This window comes from Haemaphysalis longicornis, unplaced genomic scaffold, assembly GCF_048455015.1.
Source record: "Haemaphysalis longicornis isolate Haplotype H1 unplaced genomic scaffold, Haemaphysalis longicornis Haplotype H1 scaffold_1, whole genome shotgun sequence".
NCBI classification, from domain to species: domain Eukaryota; kingdom Metazoa; phylum Arthropoda; class Arachnida; order Ixodida; family Ixodidae; genus Haemaphysalis; species Haemaphysalis longicornis.
In genome coordinates, this window is record NW_027526203.1 from 434,898,177 (window position 1) to 434,916,793 (window position 18,617).

Sequence of the window (18,617 nt, forward strand, 5' to 3'; positions counted from 1 at the left end):
ATATCGAACGCTCGATGCGGGAGTCTTCTTCGTTCTAAATTGGGACCTGCGCGTTTCCAGCCGCCTTTGGGTGGACCCTGGTGAGAGGAGTACGGCGCGGTGGTAGGGCGGAGCGGCCGCCACTTCAGCTGACTACTCGGGAGCCAGCTTGAAATGGGTCGCTCTTTTTTCTCTCCTTCGTCGGTCCCACGGCAAAGGGAACGACGCCTTGGGCACGACTCCATCGCCCTCTTGGAGGCGAATATACCGAGACTCGTTTTTTCTTCTCTTTCTGTTCTGTGCCCGCCTTAGTGATAGTTGGCGCTGCGTTCAGCTACGTTTACGTGGCTTCTCACGTGTTCTCGGGGTACCGATCGTGGCGAGGAAGCTGAAGGATATGAGATACCACATAGAGAACTGCGCTATGGAGGGAAACCACCCATAGGTGATGCGCCGTTTCTTTTTGCGGTTTTTTTTTTTTTCGTGCTGTCAGCTGGAACGTAGGCAAGTTTACGCAGCGGCTTTGCAGCACTGTTGTGCTGGCACTACATGGGGAGCAGAGTGGGTTCGATAGGGACGTTCGCGGGCCCCTGTCGCGCGTGTGCACGTGGGTGTTAAGCGGTCAGGGCGGAGTGGCGTCGACCACGCGCGTGCACAGCCGGGTTTCTCCTGCGGAAGTGGCCAGCCGGCGAAAAGAGCGGATGAGGCGGATTCTTTTATTGCGCAAGCATTTAAGTAGCCCACTGCGCGAAAAAAAGCCAGCCTCGGATGCCGGCGGCTGAATTCACGTGACTGCAAAGCGTTCCATATCGCTAAGCTGCATCACTAAAACACTATAGAAAAGGGAGGAGAGCGTGCATCAAGAACGTGATGTGCTGTCCGCGCCCAGCGGCGCAACACGAACCAGCGACTCAGGCCGTGCTCTGCGGGGCAGTACAACTCCAGGCAGTATCGTCCAAATTATTCCGGTCTGCACCTAACACGGTACAATACGCAGAATCTAAAAAAATGACCCGCACCAACTTTAGCGCGAAGCTCAATAACGCTACTCGCAGCGGAAACACTTATCGGCTTTCAGTTGAAATTAATGTTTTTGCGTACACATTTTTTGGGGAGAGGGGGAGGGGGTGGCGGGGGCATGTCGACGTGCCTGCGCTTGGGTAGGACCGCAGTTGCTGCTGCGTGCAAAGAACTCGTCACGCCCGCATGGGCAAAGGTCCCCTGTCAAAAGCTCTCGCTAGACGCCGCATGCTGTCGGCGGGCACCGATCGGCGGCGCCGTGGCGTGCCTTTGACGAACCGCCGTGCGCGCACGTGGTGTATCCGCGAGAGCCAAGGAGGTTGTATAAAACTTGCAACCTCCGTGGCGAGAGCGCCCAAGCCGACTTCCCGAGGTGCGTCCACAGGGCGTCTTCCAACGGCCGACCTCCGCTGTCTCCGCCGGGGCTGATGGAAGCCACGCCGAACCATACGCTGCGAGCCCACATTGCGCCGCATAATGGATTTTCCGCCCGCCCGCGTGGCTTTAGCTTTGCAGGCGCAACCATGTCAAGGTTTTTAATGCCCGCACGAAAATAATACAATTCCCGTGCGAGGCCCCCTCGTCAGTGGTTGGCTACATATATGATCGCGCTGAACACGGCGCTGAAAGTTTTCGTGCACGGCACATTACGCTGTTCGGGGGGCACGTGTAGATTGGACACACATGCTACGTAGAGCACGCCATTTTGTTCTGTGGGAATGGCTGCGTTTGTTTGGGAGTACGTAATACACCGCGAAAAAGCAGGGGTACAACGGCATTGCTATATTTCTCAGCTCAGTGCTAGACGGATAGATTTAACGTTGCTGTCGAAGTTGAAACCGACCGCTGGAGTATGGGGAAATGTGTTATTCTTGTTTTCGTAACGCGCGGCTGACTTGCATAGCGTCTCCACGAGGTGGGCTGTACAGTGTTTGATTATTCGAAGGTTTTGTTATGTGACACTGATGATCTCAGTAGAAGAAGTCTCCTCCCGGTGTATTTTGTTACCTCCCTTTGACAACGAATTTGCCAGAGGGTCCATCACAACCTCGAACGTATTTATTCATTTTAAGTAAACGGTGGGGGAGAATTACGAAACGACAGAAGAGGACGTCGTAAACACCTTCAGTGTCGTTTTCTGCTGCCCCCACACCTTTTAATTTTTTTTCGCGCACTGGGCTTGCAAATGAATGCAAGCTAATTTTTTACAGGCTTTTAACAAAGAATATATTTTAACACACCTTAAGCTGCGTAAGCCAGCACTTTGTAACCGAAAAATACGAGAAATACCTTGCGCCCTTTCAGTTGATTGCGTGATAAATGCTCTCTGGTGTAACCCCTAGGCCGGCGGGCAAACGACCCCCCCCCCCCCTTCCCCCTGTCGGCACTCCCTAACAGCCTCATGCGCTCCGGAGGCTCCCCCATGCCCCCGACCAAACTCCACGCCATGCCACCTACACGGTACTTTCGCTCTCTGTATCTTCTCTGACTCCCTATGTACCCTGTACCATACATGTGGTTTAGGAGTGCAAGCTAACTTCCCTATCAAAGCAATTTCCGATCCTCCTTACGAACAGTGGGGGAGAATACAGACGGGCCCCTGTGCGGACACGCAGCTTCGTCTACACAACAGCGAAGGTGAGGCTCCAATGGTATCCAGAAATGGGTACACTACCCACTTGGCTGTCTCTTGAACCATTGAAGTTTATTCTTTCTCTTCGACCCCTAGCAGACGCAGGCTCTGACTAGCGGCAGATAACCTCGTTTGCGAGCTGGTGTGCATGCACGACGCTTGTTTGGAATCGCCGATGTCGGCTGCCCGATCTCGCCAATTGGCCTGCAGGTGTGCCCTGGACGCATACCTGTGAGGTCCACGTGTTGCTCGGCTGCGGGCACGCTGTAGAACGGCAGCGTCTCGAGCCGGTTGCCGCGCGCGCTGAACTCGCTCAGGTTGGGCATGAGGGCGGCGCCGAAGTTTGGCAGCGTGGTGAGGCCATTGTCGCCTAGGTCCAGCTCTCGGAGGCGCGGGAAGGGCAGGCGGTACAGCTGCTCGGGAACGGCGGCCAGCCGGTTGGCGCCGAGCAGCAGCCGCTCCAGGCTGGGGGCCAGCGGGGCCACGTCGAACTCGTGCGCCGTCAGGTTGGTGGCCAGCTTCATGTGGAGCGCCGAGGAGTTGGCGCGGGCGTCCGTCACAAACTGCGGGTCCACGCCCAGCAGGTTCCCCGACAGGTCCAGGACGCGCAGGGCGCGCATGCGCGAGAACACGGGTCCCGGCCGCAGCAGCGCGATGGAGTTCCCGGACAGGTTGAGCACCTCCAGGGCGCGCAGGGTGCCCAGGGCGTAGGGCAGCGAGTAGAGCGAGTTCTCCGACAGGTCCAGCGTGCTCAGCCGCTGCTCGAGGCCCGCGAAGGCGTCCGGGTAGATGTGCTGCGTGTGGCAGCGCACCAGGCGCAGCGTGTGCAGCGACCGGTTGAACTGTCCCAGGAAGAAGGGCAGCTGGGCCAGCTGGCTGTCCCGGATGGCCACGGTGCGCGGCTCCACCGTGCGGTTCAGGATGGTGCCGAAGATGCGCAGCGACCGCAGCACCTTGTCCAGGCTGGTGTCGGCGCACAGCAGCGCCCGCTCGCCCTGGTCGTAGCTGCAGCCGAGCGCCGGCAGCTCTGCCAGCTGCGCCCGGACGCCCCCCGCCGCCGCCAGCAGCAGCAGCGGCAGCGGCAGAAGCACGAGCCACCGGGTCTCCATGCTGGGCTCAGACCACGGCTCGCCGGGGCCCGCCTCAGGGCCGCCATTTTAGTCGACTCTGCAAGGGCAGCGTTCAGCATCACGAGTTAGTGCCCCGTACTATACCGCCCAGAGTTGAGAGCTTCGTATACGCACTATAGAACCTCAGTTTTTTTTTTTTTTGCTTGTTTGTTTGTTTGTTTCCCTCGTCCTCGATTGACGGAGGTCTTTATCGCGTTGCGTAGGCCTGCGCATTTCGCTCACTGCTTTCATTGCGTCATCAAAGCCGGAAGAACATCGGCAAATCTAGTGGTTCAGAACTTCCTCTATCTTCTTCTTCAAGCCCTTTATTTATTTATTTTTTTTCGCGAATAAGGTCTGAGACGCCGTGTGAATTTTCGTGGCGCGCCTGAGCTGGTGTTTTACTCATTATGCTGCGCGAGATCTCCGCCACTACCGAGGGAGGGGGGGAGAGATTGCGCGGTTGACCAGAATAGGTGTGCGCCTTACGGTCGGTCGCTTCCTTTTTCCGCGTATCTCATTCTGCCGCTGTGCGCGTACTTGGCAAGTCCACCTCGTATACGCATCTCGACCAGCAAATGGAGAGCCAGGCCGGCCACTATGCATACGGCTTTGAATGAATCGTGAGCGGAAAGTAAACGCTTTTTGCGTCGGCGCGCCTCCTCCCGCACAATAGAGGCCCGTGCATGCGCGAGGGCCCTTATCAGCGCGCCCTTCTCGCGGCTTTTCGGTCTCGGGCACCTCGCTTCTGCAGTCTCTGTGCGGAGTTGTACTGATTCGTGATGAAGTCAACTTTCCTTAACCGAGTAGTTGTAACCGAACGTGCACTTGTACGGTTTAGCGATACATTGTGTCCTGAATGTCGTGCGGAGTTATCACAGTCGCCTTGGTGGGCGAGTCAGCGTCGAAGTAATGCGTATTCTTGTTGTTGCGTATCCTTGTATTGTTTCTTGTTGTTATTATTGTTGGCGTTCCGAGTCGTAGAAACCTCGAAGGGGCCCCGTAAGAAATTAATCCAACACTTCTTTGAGGCTGCATTGTGTAGTTTTTCCCGTCCTTCTGTTCTTTCTGTGGCAGAATCCCTGTCTTAAGCTCGGTAAAAAACGTCAGGTGTTTTTCGCTACTGGAAGTACTGTCGCACTGGTTCTACGCGTATTTTGATGCTATTTCATTCTGCGGAATTTTATGTTTTCATACTTTCATGGTTATTGCCGGCTTTGTACTGGTCAGGTATCGCGAGCTCGTTTGTTTTGCATAAGCCACGTCGCGATCCGCTAAGTGACACTCCGCGAACGTTTGCATCGTCATAAGTGTATTCTACGACCCCCAACTCGACGAGAAGCGTGGTACAGAGGAAACGAAATTTCTCAACTTTTCTTGAGAAAAAAGAGTGTAAGTTATAAATTGGTCGTAAAAATTTGTAACCATGAAAATTTGTAACCTCTAAACTTTAACCTGACAAAATAATTAAGATTTTTTTCTAACTTTCTACATTTTGAACTTATAGACTATACCCGCTATACTTGGTGTTTAAGTTCTGCACGTGTCTGTGCATGGTTCGGACGCTACAGGGTGCGACGCACGCTGTTGATGACGTCGGCCTAGAATGTGCGGGCGTGCATTTTTCGCACCCTTTTGAGCTATTCGTAAAAACCACCACTATTAGCAGATGTTGAAAGACTTGTATGGTATTTAGCTTTTAGCACACATCATTGCAAGCACGTAACTCGTATGGCAGGGGTAATACGTCTACCGAGCGTACTTATGGCGTCTCATAGTCTTCTACAATGCAAGCACCGAAAAGGCGACCTCTCTCCTTCTCACTTCGGCTCACCCTCTCCCTTTGGTTACGTGTTCGCCTCGGGCGCTTCATATCTTCATTTAAGATGGCGTATATTGCCCCTGGAAAAATTTCTTCCCAGCAATACATTTAAGCGCTGGACACATGTACGATTGGTACACGCGATTTGCATGCGACTGATCGTTACGACTGTCGCCGCGACTAGCCGTACGCGTGAATTTGAGACACATGACCCGATGCGCGCATGCGATGCGTCGTCGGCGTCGCTCCGCCCACTGTTTTTGCTCCATGGTCAACTACGACGATCGCTAAGCTGAATTTGTAGATTCCGCGCGTTTGTTCGCAAGAAATGGATAAAGCAGGCAATCGTGAAGCGTTTTCTGCCTTCGGAAACAGCCCGCGCACACGCCGGCCGCGCCTGCCCGCTCGGCACACTCACCGGCTCGAACCGGCGCAGACCACGGTAGCAACCGCTCGTCGCTGCTCTTCTGAATCAATCTGGTCGCTAAAATGAAGTTCCACATGCGAGCAAGTAGGTGTTGGTGTGGTGAAAAATTTTGCTAGGGATTGTTGTCAGGGCTTATTTTAAAAGCGGCGATCAGATATCTGCCGCGATGCAAGCCTACGCTGACCGGTCGCCGCGGCGCGCGGTGCGCCGAGCGGCCAGAGATGGCGATACCTGCGCGGAAGCATCGATACAGGCCAGAGAGAGCTACACAGATGTCTTGGACACCGATCGCTCAAACGGCAGTTATAGCTTAAATAAAGTTCCACATGCGAGAAAGGGGATGATAGTGTGGTGAAAAGTTGTGTTACGGATTGTCATTAGCAGCGGCACAGATAGCGGGGATCAAATATCCGCCAGGATGCTAAGCCTAAAGTTCCCATCACCCGAGCCGATCCGAGCAACGCAAGCCGGTTGCGGGCTCAGCGGACTCTCATTGGCTGTGGCCTCACGACGAACGCAACGATGGCACGACTGCATCTGGCTTGCCAGTCGTACGTCGTGAGCCTCCTCCGACCAGCGAACGACGCCGAAACAGGTCCTAACGATCAGTCGTAACGATCAGTCGCATGCAAATCGCGTGCACCAGTCGTACATGTGTCCAGCGCTTTATCTTTGGAAGTGAAGCTGAGTTTAAGAAGAGCGGTACGAGCTGGGTCGTTGTAAGCTGGCTTTCCCACATTGTGTGTTGCGCAGTGAAGCCTATTCATAAAGGAAGAATAGCGAGCGTGGCGGAAGGGGACCAGCGACGACGATCGGGCCACGGACAGCAAGCATAAGCGCGGTGGTCGTCGGGGCCGCTGTATACCGCGAGGTGGAAAATGCAAGACGTCAGCGTGGCTACTATCCCGCTGAACGCTTCCTCGGCGCGACGGCGCGGGTTGAGCTCTTCCTTGCACTTTCCCTCCCCCCACATTTGTTACTATGGTAGGGTATCTTGCTTTGTGCCTCAGTTCTGAAAGCCCTTGTCAGAGGGACCTTACCAGTGAACTGCGGAACATGGCGACGTGGAAGGCGTCCAGTCGCGATGTTAACAACGGCACATCGAAGTCTACGTTTTCACTCGCCCTTGCGCGTGCAAGTGCGATTTTCCGCTCCCTAACGGGCTGCCATCGTCCCAGGGGCTGCTGGTCTACCGTGCCGCTATTCGCGCGCTTTTATCTGGCATCGTTACATGCTAGGCTTGTTTTGCGTGACCTACTCGGTGGGGCACAAGTTTTCACGGTGGGGCACAAGTGTATCACGGGCCGCTTCGCCGCTCGCACAAAGGAGTATTCTCCGCGACCTCTGACCCTGCCAGACCACCGCCCACATTTCATTGCTTTTTTAAGCACGAAATGGATTGCTGCTATTGTGGTCGCACTGTCGAAGGAACAAAGGACAGGAGAAAGGTCGCTCTATATAAAAACCGGTGGAACGATCGCGAGCCACATGGAGAATTCGTGATGTGGTTGGCCGACCCCTGGTACTGTACACCCAGTGACCCGAAAGGAAGGAAGCGACGTTCGCCGAGAGTTGGAATGTGAACGCATAAAAAATGCCCTGGCATGTTTCGCTTCCTAGCGAGCGTATAATGAGGGGCGTTCGGTTTGACGCTAGCGCCACGGCTATGGTGACTGTGCCGCATGCAGTCTGAGCTGGACTGTGAGCTTTGCCTGTGGAAGAGCGCTGTTGGATGAGCTGGCAGCACGCTCACACACTGCACTCAATGATTTCTCTTCTGCACATCTTCTGTCGACTCCAGGCGTCACATGAATGATCCGATTCGCGGAATTTATCTGTAAAACAAAAAGAAATCTGATTGCTATATATAGTAGCGCGAGCGACCGCTCTCTCTCTCTCTCTCTCTCTCTCTCTCTCTATATATATATATATATATATATATATATATATATATATATATATATATATATATATATCCCTCCTTCCCCCCTCGATTGCTTCATTTCAACAGCGTCGCGCGTAACCGAACCGTATTGTGTTTACGTCTGTGGAAACTGTCAGCTCCCTTGCTTTCGTTTTGTCCATACGGGGCGACATCTTCACCATCACGCCAGTTTTGTTTGTCATTCCGCGCTTCCACGGGGCCTTTGTTGTTGTTTTGTTTCGCCGCATATATATATATATATATATATATATATATATATATATATATATATATATATATATATATATATATATATATATAATATTGTGTGTGTGTGTGTAGCGAATCAGAATGGGAAGTGAGGGGCTCAGTGAATTCAGACAGAATAAAGGTTGGCAGTCAACAAAACCTCGGAAAGCAAAGGGGAGAATGTGTTAGGTCATAGAAACCGATAAAGAATTTGGAAAGACAGAAAGAAAGTGGAGAAAAAAATGCCCGCCGGGTGGGATAGGTGTGCGCCTTGCGGTATGCCGCTTCCTTTTTTCGTGTCATTCTGCTGCTGTGCGCGTAGTTGGCAAGTCCACCTCGTATGCGCATCTCGACCAGCAAATGGAGACGCAGTGGCCAGGCCGGCCACTATGCATATGGCTTTGAATGAATTGTGAGCGGAAAGTAAACGCTTTTAATTTGAATACATCTCTGATGTAGGCTACACTCTCAGTGAAAGGGTGGTAGCCAGCTTGAGGGTGGTACGTGCCAGCTTGAGGGTGGTAGCCAGCGCCACTCTGACTACGCGGAGAGAAGGGGACCTTCTTTTCAACCCCCGGGGGGTGACTCGAACGTCTGCAGCCTGTCATGAACGGGCAACTGGCGGGAAACCCTTTTATGCTACCTTGGCATCAAGGCGGCCAGATCCGAGACCCTCGCTAGGCTTTCGCAGAATAATATGGTTAGGAAATGAGGGGCTCGTTGATGAAATATGGAAGATAGGTCGGCAGTCTACAACGCCAAAGGAGGCATAGGGGTATGGCTAGGCTCTTATATATATATATATATATATATATATATATATATATATATATATATATATATATATATATATATATATATATATATATATATATATATATATATATATATATAGCATAAGAAGGTTTTCAGGGTTTATTCTTCAGCAACAATAGCACCGAAGCACCAAGTCGCGCTGTCCAGTAGATCGAGATGGAGAGCCAACGAGACGAGACTTCTTCTTCGTCCCAGCAATGGCGATGCGACTTCCAGGAGTTGGTGCCTCTTCCCTGTGTGGCCTCTGTGTCACATACCCACTCACTGCGGATGACCAGTGCTGTCCACGCTCCTACATTATTTAAATGAGTATGGTGCTGGCGACGGTCTCCTTTACATTATATATAAAATAGTTCTGCCCCGAGCACGAAACGTGTCGGTTGGTGGCGGCCGGGTGTGCCTTCTCTGCTCGCTCGCGGCACTGCTTTTTCGATGGCCGCGGTGTCGACAGCTACCTGCGGGGCGCCGCTGATCGGTGGACCTCTCCGTAATGGCGGACACGGCCGCCGTGGCCCCCGTCAAGGTCCGCACACTTGAATTTCGCTCCCGGCAGGGTTTGGCATTCGCGCGACAAGACCTCGATGGAGCCAACTCTCTTTCTCTCCGCCGACAGTTGACAGTCTAATCCCGATAATTCGTCTTCCGGTTTATTCGTACTGATGATGCGGCAGTCCCGCCAACACTGCGCCTATTTGAATGGCCGAAAGCGCTTAATTCGAAAACGCCGTCGACCATGCTTTCAGCAGCGGGCGAACTGACGCGCGGCGGTGACTCCAGCGTCTCCTGCGTCAGCGGTGTACTGCTTGTAAGTGAACACCAGTGACGTGTAGGTGGACGCCAGTGTGTCTGTGGCATAACTTTCGCCGAAATTATTCACGCTGCGTGTCCTCAATGGGCCACATCTGAGGACCCCCTCAGCGGCTAAGGTCCTAACGCCAGCGAATAAATGGCCCCACCTAGCTCAACTGGTAGCCGGGGCGCTGGACACAACCTTGCTCTAATTCTCTTGCCAGCAGAATGCACACGCCGCGTTAGGGCTAGTGTGGTTTGAGTGATGGAGTCACGACGGGAGAATTCCGCGCAGGTGAGCTTTACCAATTGCTTCCTCTTGCAGTCCGCGTAAAAAAAAAAAAAGTTTCGGGAATCGTTTCATCACTGATGATGATTCGAAACTGATGAAACTTTGCAGAGGGACGTACACTTGTAAATGCTGTCGTAAACAGCGTGCGTTCAAAATATTTTGGCCAGAGAAGCACACAAGTCCTCGCACGCGTCTCTCAGGTGCATTATCTTGCATGTTCCGTTCTTCATCGCGCCTTCCGCGTGCGTGGTCGAGCAGGTGCAGAGTTCGTGCGCCCCGTCGCGTCGCCGCCACTCATTGAAGGAGGCGCCCAATAGTAATTCGGAAAGCGCATTCCTGCGGCGCGTACACCTTTCCGCTTCCGCTCCCGGCGGCGCGGAAGACACCGTCCGGCGGCGCGCTTCCTCGAACGAGGAGCCTGTGATCAGAATGATCCCGGGCCGCTTTCGCGTGCGCCGCGGCCCACGCTGCGCGGGCCTTTCTCGCGGCGGTGCCGTATTTTTAGGCGCCGGTGGCGGGGAACCAGCGTGTGGCCTTTCGCTGACCCCCTTTGTGGCCCGCGCGCTTTCTCGCATCCATTGTAGGCGGCTGGACGATGCCGCCCCGCGCACAGTGGCGGTGTGAAAGTGCCCGCTTAGGCGTTTTTCTTTTCACCACTCCGAGCCGCTCGCGTTCGTTCCACTTTGCGACCGCTGCCACTCGGCATGGAGCAGCAGCCTGCATGTGACTCGTGAAATGAGGAAACATGCGCACCTCCGCATCTCGCCGCTGGCCCGATATGTTACTCCGAGGTTGAGCCGAACGTTTGGTCTATGTGTACCTTAGCACACAAGTTTGGGTGCATCTGTACGTTCGCCACTGGTTGTGAACAGCTGCAGTATACGAACGGATATGTGAACGCGCTTTTGCTAGGGTGAATGAGGGACGGGACGGATTTAAGCGCATTTAAGAGGGACGGACGGATTAAGACGGATTTAAGCGCATCCGTCCCGTCCTTCTTCGTGCTCGTGTTGTGTATTTTTTTTAAGCGCCTTTTTCAAGTTGAGACATGCACCAACTAGCCCAACAACGTACTTTACTGAATGAGGGGGCGCAAAGAGAAGATGGTTTTAGTTCGTTAGCTCGAACGACAAACTAATCAAAATGACACACGTCGATTCTGACCGCCCGGCTGCATGACATTCCCTCGGTGTGTGAGTGGATGGCATCGCTGTGAGTGACCGCTTTATGCGTGGCTGACCTGGCCAGACGCATTGGAATGGCCTGCTTAGCGAACTGTGCCGGCTGGCTGCGCCTGTAAAATCCTTCGCCGTGCCTGTGCTCGTGGACAGCGCCTGACAGCGCTGTGTGATATACTGCGTTCTTCAGGTGATGGCCCCGTCAAAGCGACACCCCGTATTTTGACAATGGGGAGGCTGTTATCAATGCCGCTCGGAGGCAGCTATTCCGGCGGCGTTCTTTTTGGTCGCCAGCTGCCGGGCGTTCTGCAGGCTTCCGTCGCCAAGGAAGCAGTGCAGACGCGGAAGCGGACGCATCTTGGGTGCGGCCCGGTGGGGGGACCCCGTTATCTCCGTCGCATTCCTTACGGGGGTGGACGTAATGAACGGGTTGCCTGGCGGGAGGCTGCCTGTGGAGCGACCCCCCCTCTCCCCGAGTCACGAGTGCCGGTCTCGGCCGCGTGACTCAGATCGGCCAGCGCGCCCGGACTTTCCCTCGGAGAGCGTGCGTTCGATTGCGCAGTACGGTTGCCGCGCCAAGGAGCGGGCTCAGTGGGATTCCTTTTGTCGGCCTGCGAGCGAGAGCACACCTCCGCTCGCCTCCCAGCGCTGCTATCGAGCTGGCAGCGAGAATACCCTCATCAAGGACTTGAAGAGGCGCCTGCTTCGGCCAACGCAGCGAACAGGAGACGCGGCTTGGAGAAGAAGGCAAACACGGCCGGCTCACTGTATTGTGGCGCGGCTTCGAGCACGCACTCTGTTCTGGGACGGGAATATCTGGCGAAGATCAACCGACAAAGCCTCCCGGTTAGGAGTAGCGGACACAGCGAACCAAGGTCTGCCCGCCGCGAAGGCCAAGCTGCGGGCAGGGCGTGGGACTGTGCACCGTTATCTACGCACTTGCTGTCTTAATCTAGCGCGGCGTTTAATGTGCTGCCGCGACACTTTCAGCCGTACGGACGGAATACGAAATCGTCGCTTTTTTATTTTTGTTTTTTTAGCCGGGCTTCTTTTCATACGAACTTGGGCGTACGTCGACGTTGGTCTGAGTAGGAAAACGGCAACGTAGACTGCGTGCACCGTGGCTATATATAGGCCTCCTGCGCTGGAGTTTTGGCGACATGCAGCGCCCCTAGCGGCCGACGCCTCTGGGTAGTACAAAAGCAGACGACCCTCGCCGCCCTACATGTGTTTTCAATTACAAGCGAGAGTGTAAGTTTGTTGTGGCGCTTTGTAACGTGTTTAAATGACTGCATACTGTATGAAATAGCCCTTAAAGTAGTTGCAGAGGCTAAACAAAATAATATCCGCTAAAAAAAGCCGATTTGTCGGCTTTCTTTTGAGCGAGCTGTCGCGGTGGTCGCGGCGTGGGACAGTATCGCCAGGTCGGGTGGTTTAACTGTTTGACGACAGTTAGTTTTTTCTTCTTGCGTGCGGTCGACAAAGGAAAGTTCGCGAGTAGCATAAACACGGAACGTTGGTCATCCTATATCCTGAGGTAACTGCAAAAGGTTGCTTCAGCGGGAGCAGGTAAGCGAACGCAAGAATTGCGCAGCCGACTCAGCTGACACTGCTCGCCTGGCACCGCCTTTGAAACGAGTGGAAATTTTGTTTCGTATTTTCGCAACCTAAATGATTCTTGCGTAACGTTTTACGCCGCACGATTTACGAACGGCAGGGTACATGTATACTAGCGATAGGTGCATGGGGCAATACCGCCAATTAAATAAACAAATTAAGCGATATTAAAGGACGCAAAACACGCACCAAATCACACGCACAGCATAACATAACACAGCCGCATGGGCCCCGAATATTTACGTACGATCATCACTGACTGTGTTGGTTTTCTAGTGCAGAGGTCGTCGAATCTGAACGCCGACACGACAGTTTTTACTTCAAATGGAGTTAGACAGCGAGACAAGAACAGAGAATTGGCGTCCTCCGGTTGAATTGCCCCCCCCCCCCCATGTGCCCACTTCGCCAGATTATTGTGAAATATTATTAGAAATTCGCTAAATTTTTTCTCTTTCCATTCAAAGCCCCCTCCTCCTCCTCCTCCTCCCCCCCCCCCCCCCCCCCCCCCCCCCCCGATTTGACGTCCAGCCCTCCGCCGTGTCGGCTGCATGGAACTCGGCCGTTGCTGACCCTCATTCTAGGCTATTAAGTGCGAACTGGGAATGTATGCTGCAAGAGCATAATTAAGTAAAGTGAGAGCAAACAAGGAAAGCGAGCGGCCTCTTAGTTCGCCCGACCACTTTTTACGGCCACTAATTTCGGAATCGCGAAACAGATTTCACGCTTCTGACGGTCGCGGAATTTTGTCACTGAGACACGCAACAAAACGGCAAGCTAACTCTGCACCATGTATTCGTAACGGCGACGCAAACGAGCACTGTTCAATGAAAGTGCACGCATAGTGTGCAGGTACGCAAAAGAGCGGCGCACCGCAGCAGGCGAGGCCTGCGGTCCGCCGGACTCGCTGGCTTTTTAAAGCGCGATCATCTCCGATTGCGTCACTCTTCTTTTTTGATCGGCTGTTTTTGAGAAGTCTTTGTCACCTAGAGTATTAGTTTAAACTAGAAATTTCACTTAAAATTTCACTTCGTACGACCATCGATCGGTGAACCTGCGAGTAGCAGACGCCGCCACGGTCCCGGCACTTTCGTCGGCGCTGTAAACGTGTTTAGCGCTGCAAAGCTCTTTCCCCTAATGCCAAGTTGATCGCTGAAATAGATCGGACGCGTCGGGGATGAGCTGGTGACCACGTCGCAATATAATCGGGCGCGTCGAGCTCATTTTGCTTCTGTCAACACGGGATCCTATGGGACCCGCGCAGCTTTGTACTACCCGGAAGTACTGCCCGGAAGCCGCTTGCGCAGCGCCCCCTGGGCAGCGCAGGAGGCCTATAAGGCGCGTATACCGGTGATATCATTGACATTCGGGAACGGTGCGCCATGTTCGAAAGCTTACCTAACCACATGGCCCGCCGCAGTGTCTCAATGAAACTGTGCTACTGAGTACAACCTTGCGAGTTCGACTCCCGGTCGGGGTGGATGTTTTTATGGTTGAGCCAGAAAACATAAACGCGGGTTTTTAAGTGCACTTCACTTCATGGGCTTGCCTTGTCTTAGCTCGCTAACGGTTGAAGCGACTGCCTCTATACCGGCGTCAGGGAGGGAGTCACGATGAAGCTTCGAAAACTACGCGGTTTAAAGTCATAACCGTTTCAACCTCTTGAACCGCTGTCGCTTGTCATACATCTCCTTGTTGTGCAGCGCAAAAAAGAAAAAAAAAACACTGCGGGTACATTTTAGGCAAAAGCTGTGTATATAACCGGCAGCCCCCGCGTTCATTTAGTTAGGAACGCTGGTTGGGTTGGTTTTTACGATAGTAAGCGAAAAAAAAAAATGGCGCGTTCTAAATGCCGCACAGAAGCTCCAGCCGCGCAAAAAAAAAAAAAAAAAATGGCGCGTTCGAAATGCCGCAGAAAGGCTCCAGCCCCGCAAAAAAAAAAAAAAAAATGGCGTGTTCAAAATGATGCAGAAAGGCTCCAACCGCGCAAGAAAAAAATTACGCGTTAGATATGACGCAAAACAGCTCCAGCATGTAAAATTAAAGCAAGCACAAAAAGAACAGAACTCCTGCTGGCGCAGTTTCAGGCAGGGGGCGCGCGAGCACTGCGAAGGCGGGAAATTTGGAATGCATTAGGGGGCAGCAGCGAGCGGATAACGGCGCTGCAGCGCATTATGGCGAATCACTGCTCTGCACTTCCGACAGCTTTCACATCGCTTTAATTTTTCTATGGTCAGTTTTGCGTAAGTGAAAGAATCCTAGCCCAGATGTTTAAACCCTCTTTTGAACGTAGCCGCTGGTCAGTGCGCTCGTGCATCTTCTGTGTTGATTTAAGCTATGGTCTATGACGTGCTGCTAGTAACCCTTCAAAATTTATCGAAGTGCACGTGCCGCTGTCGCACGCTCTGATTCAGCGCGAGAGCGCTGGTTATTCGTAGTCGTGTTATCGGTGGGTACACTAGTGCATTTAGACTTCGCTACAGCATTTGCTCAAGGAGGCCTGAACTAAACCGAAGCGCTCTAGCCTTGTTGGCAAGATGCTCTATTTTCTGTGCTCTGAGGCTGCCTGAGCACACGGTCTATAGCCAATGCTTAGGCAGCTGGCACTACTGCAAGGCCCGGATTCGTGTCGTTGCCTGGCGTACACACCTTTGCGAGCTGCCCGTAGCTTACAAGAGAAGGCATCGCACCGTACAGAGAGCGAATGGTGCATGAAATGCCGGTGACCTCGTTACCACGGCAGGCGTGCGTTCGAGATTGCGCGGAAAGACAAATCCGATCGCGGTTACCCCTGCACCGTTTCGTTAGACGAATGAGTGCCTTGTAAAAGCGGTCGGCTTAACTTCCACCGAACGCGGTCTTTTGCTGTCGCCTCCTTCAGCTCTCGTATATGAATGCTTGAGCTGAAGAAGCGAAGTCTGGTTAGCGTGTAACCTTTACGTTGAAGCCATTGCCGTCCTGCGATGAGGTTGTAAATAGGCACATCATAGGGAGAGAGATAAATTTATAATACGCGTTCGATGGTATATCTTTCTTTGCAGTGGTACTCTTCGTAGCGCAACAAGCCCCTGTTACGTTCAGTGTATGCGACTCGTGCTGAAATGGGTTTGTGTGCAATGAGCGCATTTCGATAAGCGCCCTCGGTGGTTTCCGTGTGGGCGGCGCGCACCTTTCACCGCGTGTGACTTCACCTCGTGGTTGCCATGTGGTGAAGCCAGATGCATGTGGCCAGTTTCCATCTCGGCGGGCAGATGTGCAAGCAGGGTGACGCATTTATTACTACATTTAACAACAAATTAGAGAAGAGCTAACACACTTTTACGTTCAAAATATCGCGCTCGCGAGAGCCATCCAGCACAAGAGGGTTTTGACTGCACGCAGGGCGTCCAGCATTGCTGCGTAGAAGTTCTGTCGCTCTGGCGCTGTAGCTTTGTTCAACCTTGCACTGTTGCAAACTCGCACGGGCCGCCACGGAATGCAGCTGTGCTTCCGCCAGAGCCGTGTGAATCATGAAAGCCGCGCCAGTGTCGTTATTTGGGGCGGCTGGGCTGTTATGGCGACGCGTCATGCAGGGATGACCTGGCTCGCGTTGTTTGTCTGCTCGTGTTGGGCGCGCCCTTGGACGGCGTCGGAGGAAAACGCGGCTACGCGGAGTCATTCCTCGCTGCTCGTGCCGTAGCCGCCAAGGGCGTCGACGACGTTAGAGCGCTTCGTGCTTCCCAGGTGGCACATTTTCCGCTGGTGCCTGCAGCCGCCTCGCTCGCCCCCGTATGCGGCGGGACGGTTGGTGGCAGACTGGCAGGGGAGTGGTTTGCGCCCACGTCTTGCGGGGCCAGTATAGCACCGCCATCTGCTGGTTCCGCGTGCCTCTGTGAACCGCGATGTTCTTTTTATGGCACATTGCTCCTCCCCACTTGCCGCTATCAGGGTCCGGTATCAGCTCGCAACACTGATCAAAGCTTGCGTCCTCAGCGGCCGGTCTCATGCGGTGGCCCCGGTCTAACCCGAGTGCTTCGGGCATTTCGTCTTCCGACACATGTGTTCTATTAATTCACTCAGCTTTTCTTGCTGTCGTCGTCAATGTATCGAGGTGCAGCGCAGATATTTTTTTAGTATTGTACAGCTTCTAGTATCTTCCTTCAGTATGTCAGTCGATGGATATAACAGCGTGGCTCTGCAATCGACAAATGAGTGGCATCTGATATGACCATGTGTTGATAATTTTCACATTAGCTTTCCAACAAGGAACCCGCCGCGGTGGCTCAGTGGCTAAGGCGTTGCGCTGCTGAGCACGAGGTCGCGGGTTCGATTCCCGGCCGCGGCGGCCGCTTCTCTGATGGAGGCGAAAAGCAAAAACGCCCGTGTGTACGAGATTTCGGCGCACGATAAAGATCCCCAGGTGGTCAAAATTAATCCGGAGCCCTCCACTACGGCGCACCTCATCGCCTGCGTTGCGTCGGCGCGTTAAACCCCACAATCAATCAATCAATCAAGCTTTCCAACAAGGACCGTAACGAGACTTCCTGCCTTCACACGCAAACCCCGTGCTTGCCTTCTTACATGCCCTGGTTACTAAGTGGGCTGCCTGAGCCAGATGACGCGGGTTTGATTTTGGTCTTGCAGACCGTTTTTCTGACGGAATAGGAAGCCCCTGTGTCAAGATTCCGGCGCACGCTAATGATCCCTAAGGTAATCTTTACTAATGAATACCAGTGGTCTAAATTCGCCCCTAGCCCTCCACTACCGCGCAGCTCATAGCCCGGGTGTAGCTTCGGAGCGTAAAACTGATTTCTTTCACTTTTTTTTTTTTTGTTATCCATCGGTCCGTCGACAGCGTCCAGTATGACATTGTACTTTCGGGTTCACGGGCTGTAGGCATCCGGACAGACACATTCGTAACCCGGCCAGCCTACCTCCCCCCCTCCCTCCATTTGGAGCGTCAGCGCTGGGCAGTACAGGCAACGGACGGGCGGGAATCAAGCCGCCGTGCCGGTTGCTCGGACTGGGTCGGGCGAAGTGTTGCGCAAGACGCAGCGTCCATCCGCGGCCTGAATGGAGGCGCCAAACCTGTTTGCCTCCACTGGCCGTCGTTCGGTTCTTCACGCTGCTTACACCGGGAATGACAGGCAGCGGCGAGCTCTTTCCGCGCGGCCCAAGGCTGCAGCCGTCGGCCACGTCTCAGACGCGCTTCAGGGCCGACGGTGCGCGCTGGGCACGGGTTACCGTATTATACCCGCTCGGTCAGCGACGCATACCTGTAGCCGTTTACTTTATTTTTTTTTTTTCCCCGGTGTGGTAGCGTCATTACGCTTCTGCTCCTATCCCCAGAATTTTCGGCCGCACGCTACCATTTGAATACGGGCTACCAGAAATAAGACGCGAAGCTGGCTGGCTCTTCAGTCAAAAGGGCAGCCCATTTAGGATACGGTCGGAGAGACAGTAGGCGTGGCGGAAGAAGTCACCTGGTACGGTGGAATTGGAAAGATGCTTCAGAGGCACTCAGCGACAAGGTTCCGACCAAGCTGAAAGGCCGATGCACAAGACAGTGGGGAGGCTGTTGATGCTGTTCTTCGCCCGAGGCATGAAAACAGCCGTTGGAGTGACCATGTTAGAACTGAGGCATTCGAGGGTCCGTGAAGGGCGAAGTCCTGCCGCCTTCATCTGGAAGGACGCTGCCCCTATCGAGGAGCTATTAAAGTGTGTCTCGAGGGTACGGAAGACAAGAGGCCTGCGAGAGAAGCCTCATCGGGGAGGACCTCGGAAGG

General features: G+C 53.6%; 2 protein-coding genes across 4 annotated transcripts in view; one reads left to right on the forward strand and one right to left on the reverse strand.

Moving 5' to 3' along the window:
• The window catches only part of Rab3gap1 (RAB3 GTPase activating protein subunit 1), a 258,809-nt gene that overhangs the window by 165,108 nt on the left and 75,084 nt on the right, over positions 1-18,617 (forward strand). The gene's annotated exons all lie outside the window — the stretch shown is intronic.
• Positions 1-18,617, reverse strand: part of LOC144155771 (uncharacterized) — a 58,292-nt gene that overhangs the window by 8,624 nt on the left and 31,051 nt on the right. Inside the window, exon 2 of the mRNA XM_077687419.1 lies at positions 2,862-3,799. Coding sequence (XP_077543545.1) covers positions 2,862-3,741 — 880 coding nt within the window. The 5' untranslated portion in view covers positions 3,742-3,799. The remainder of the gene's footprint in view (positions 1-2,861; positions 3,800-18,617) is intronic.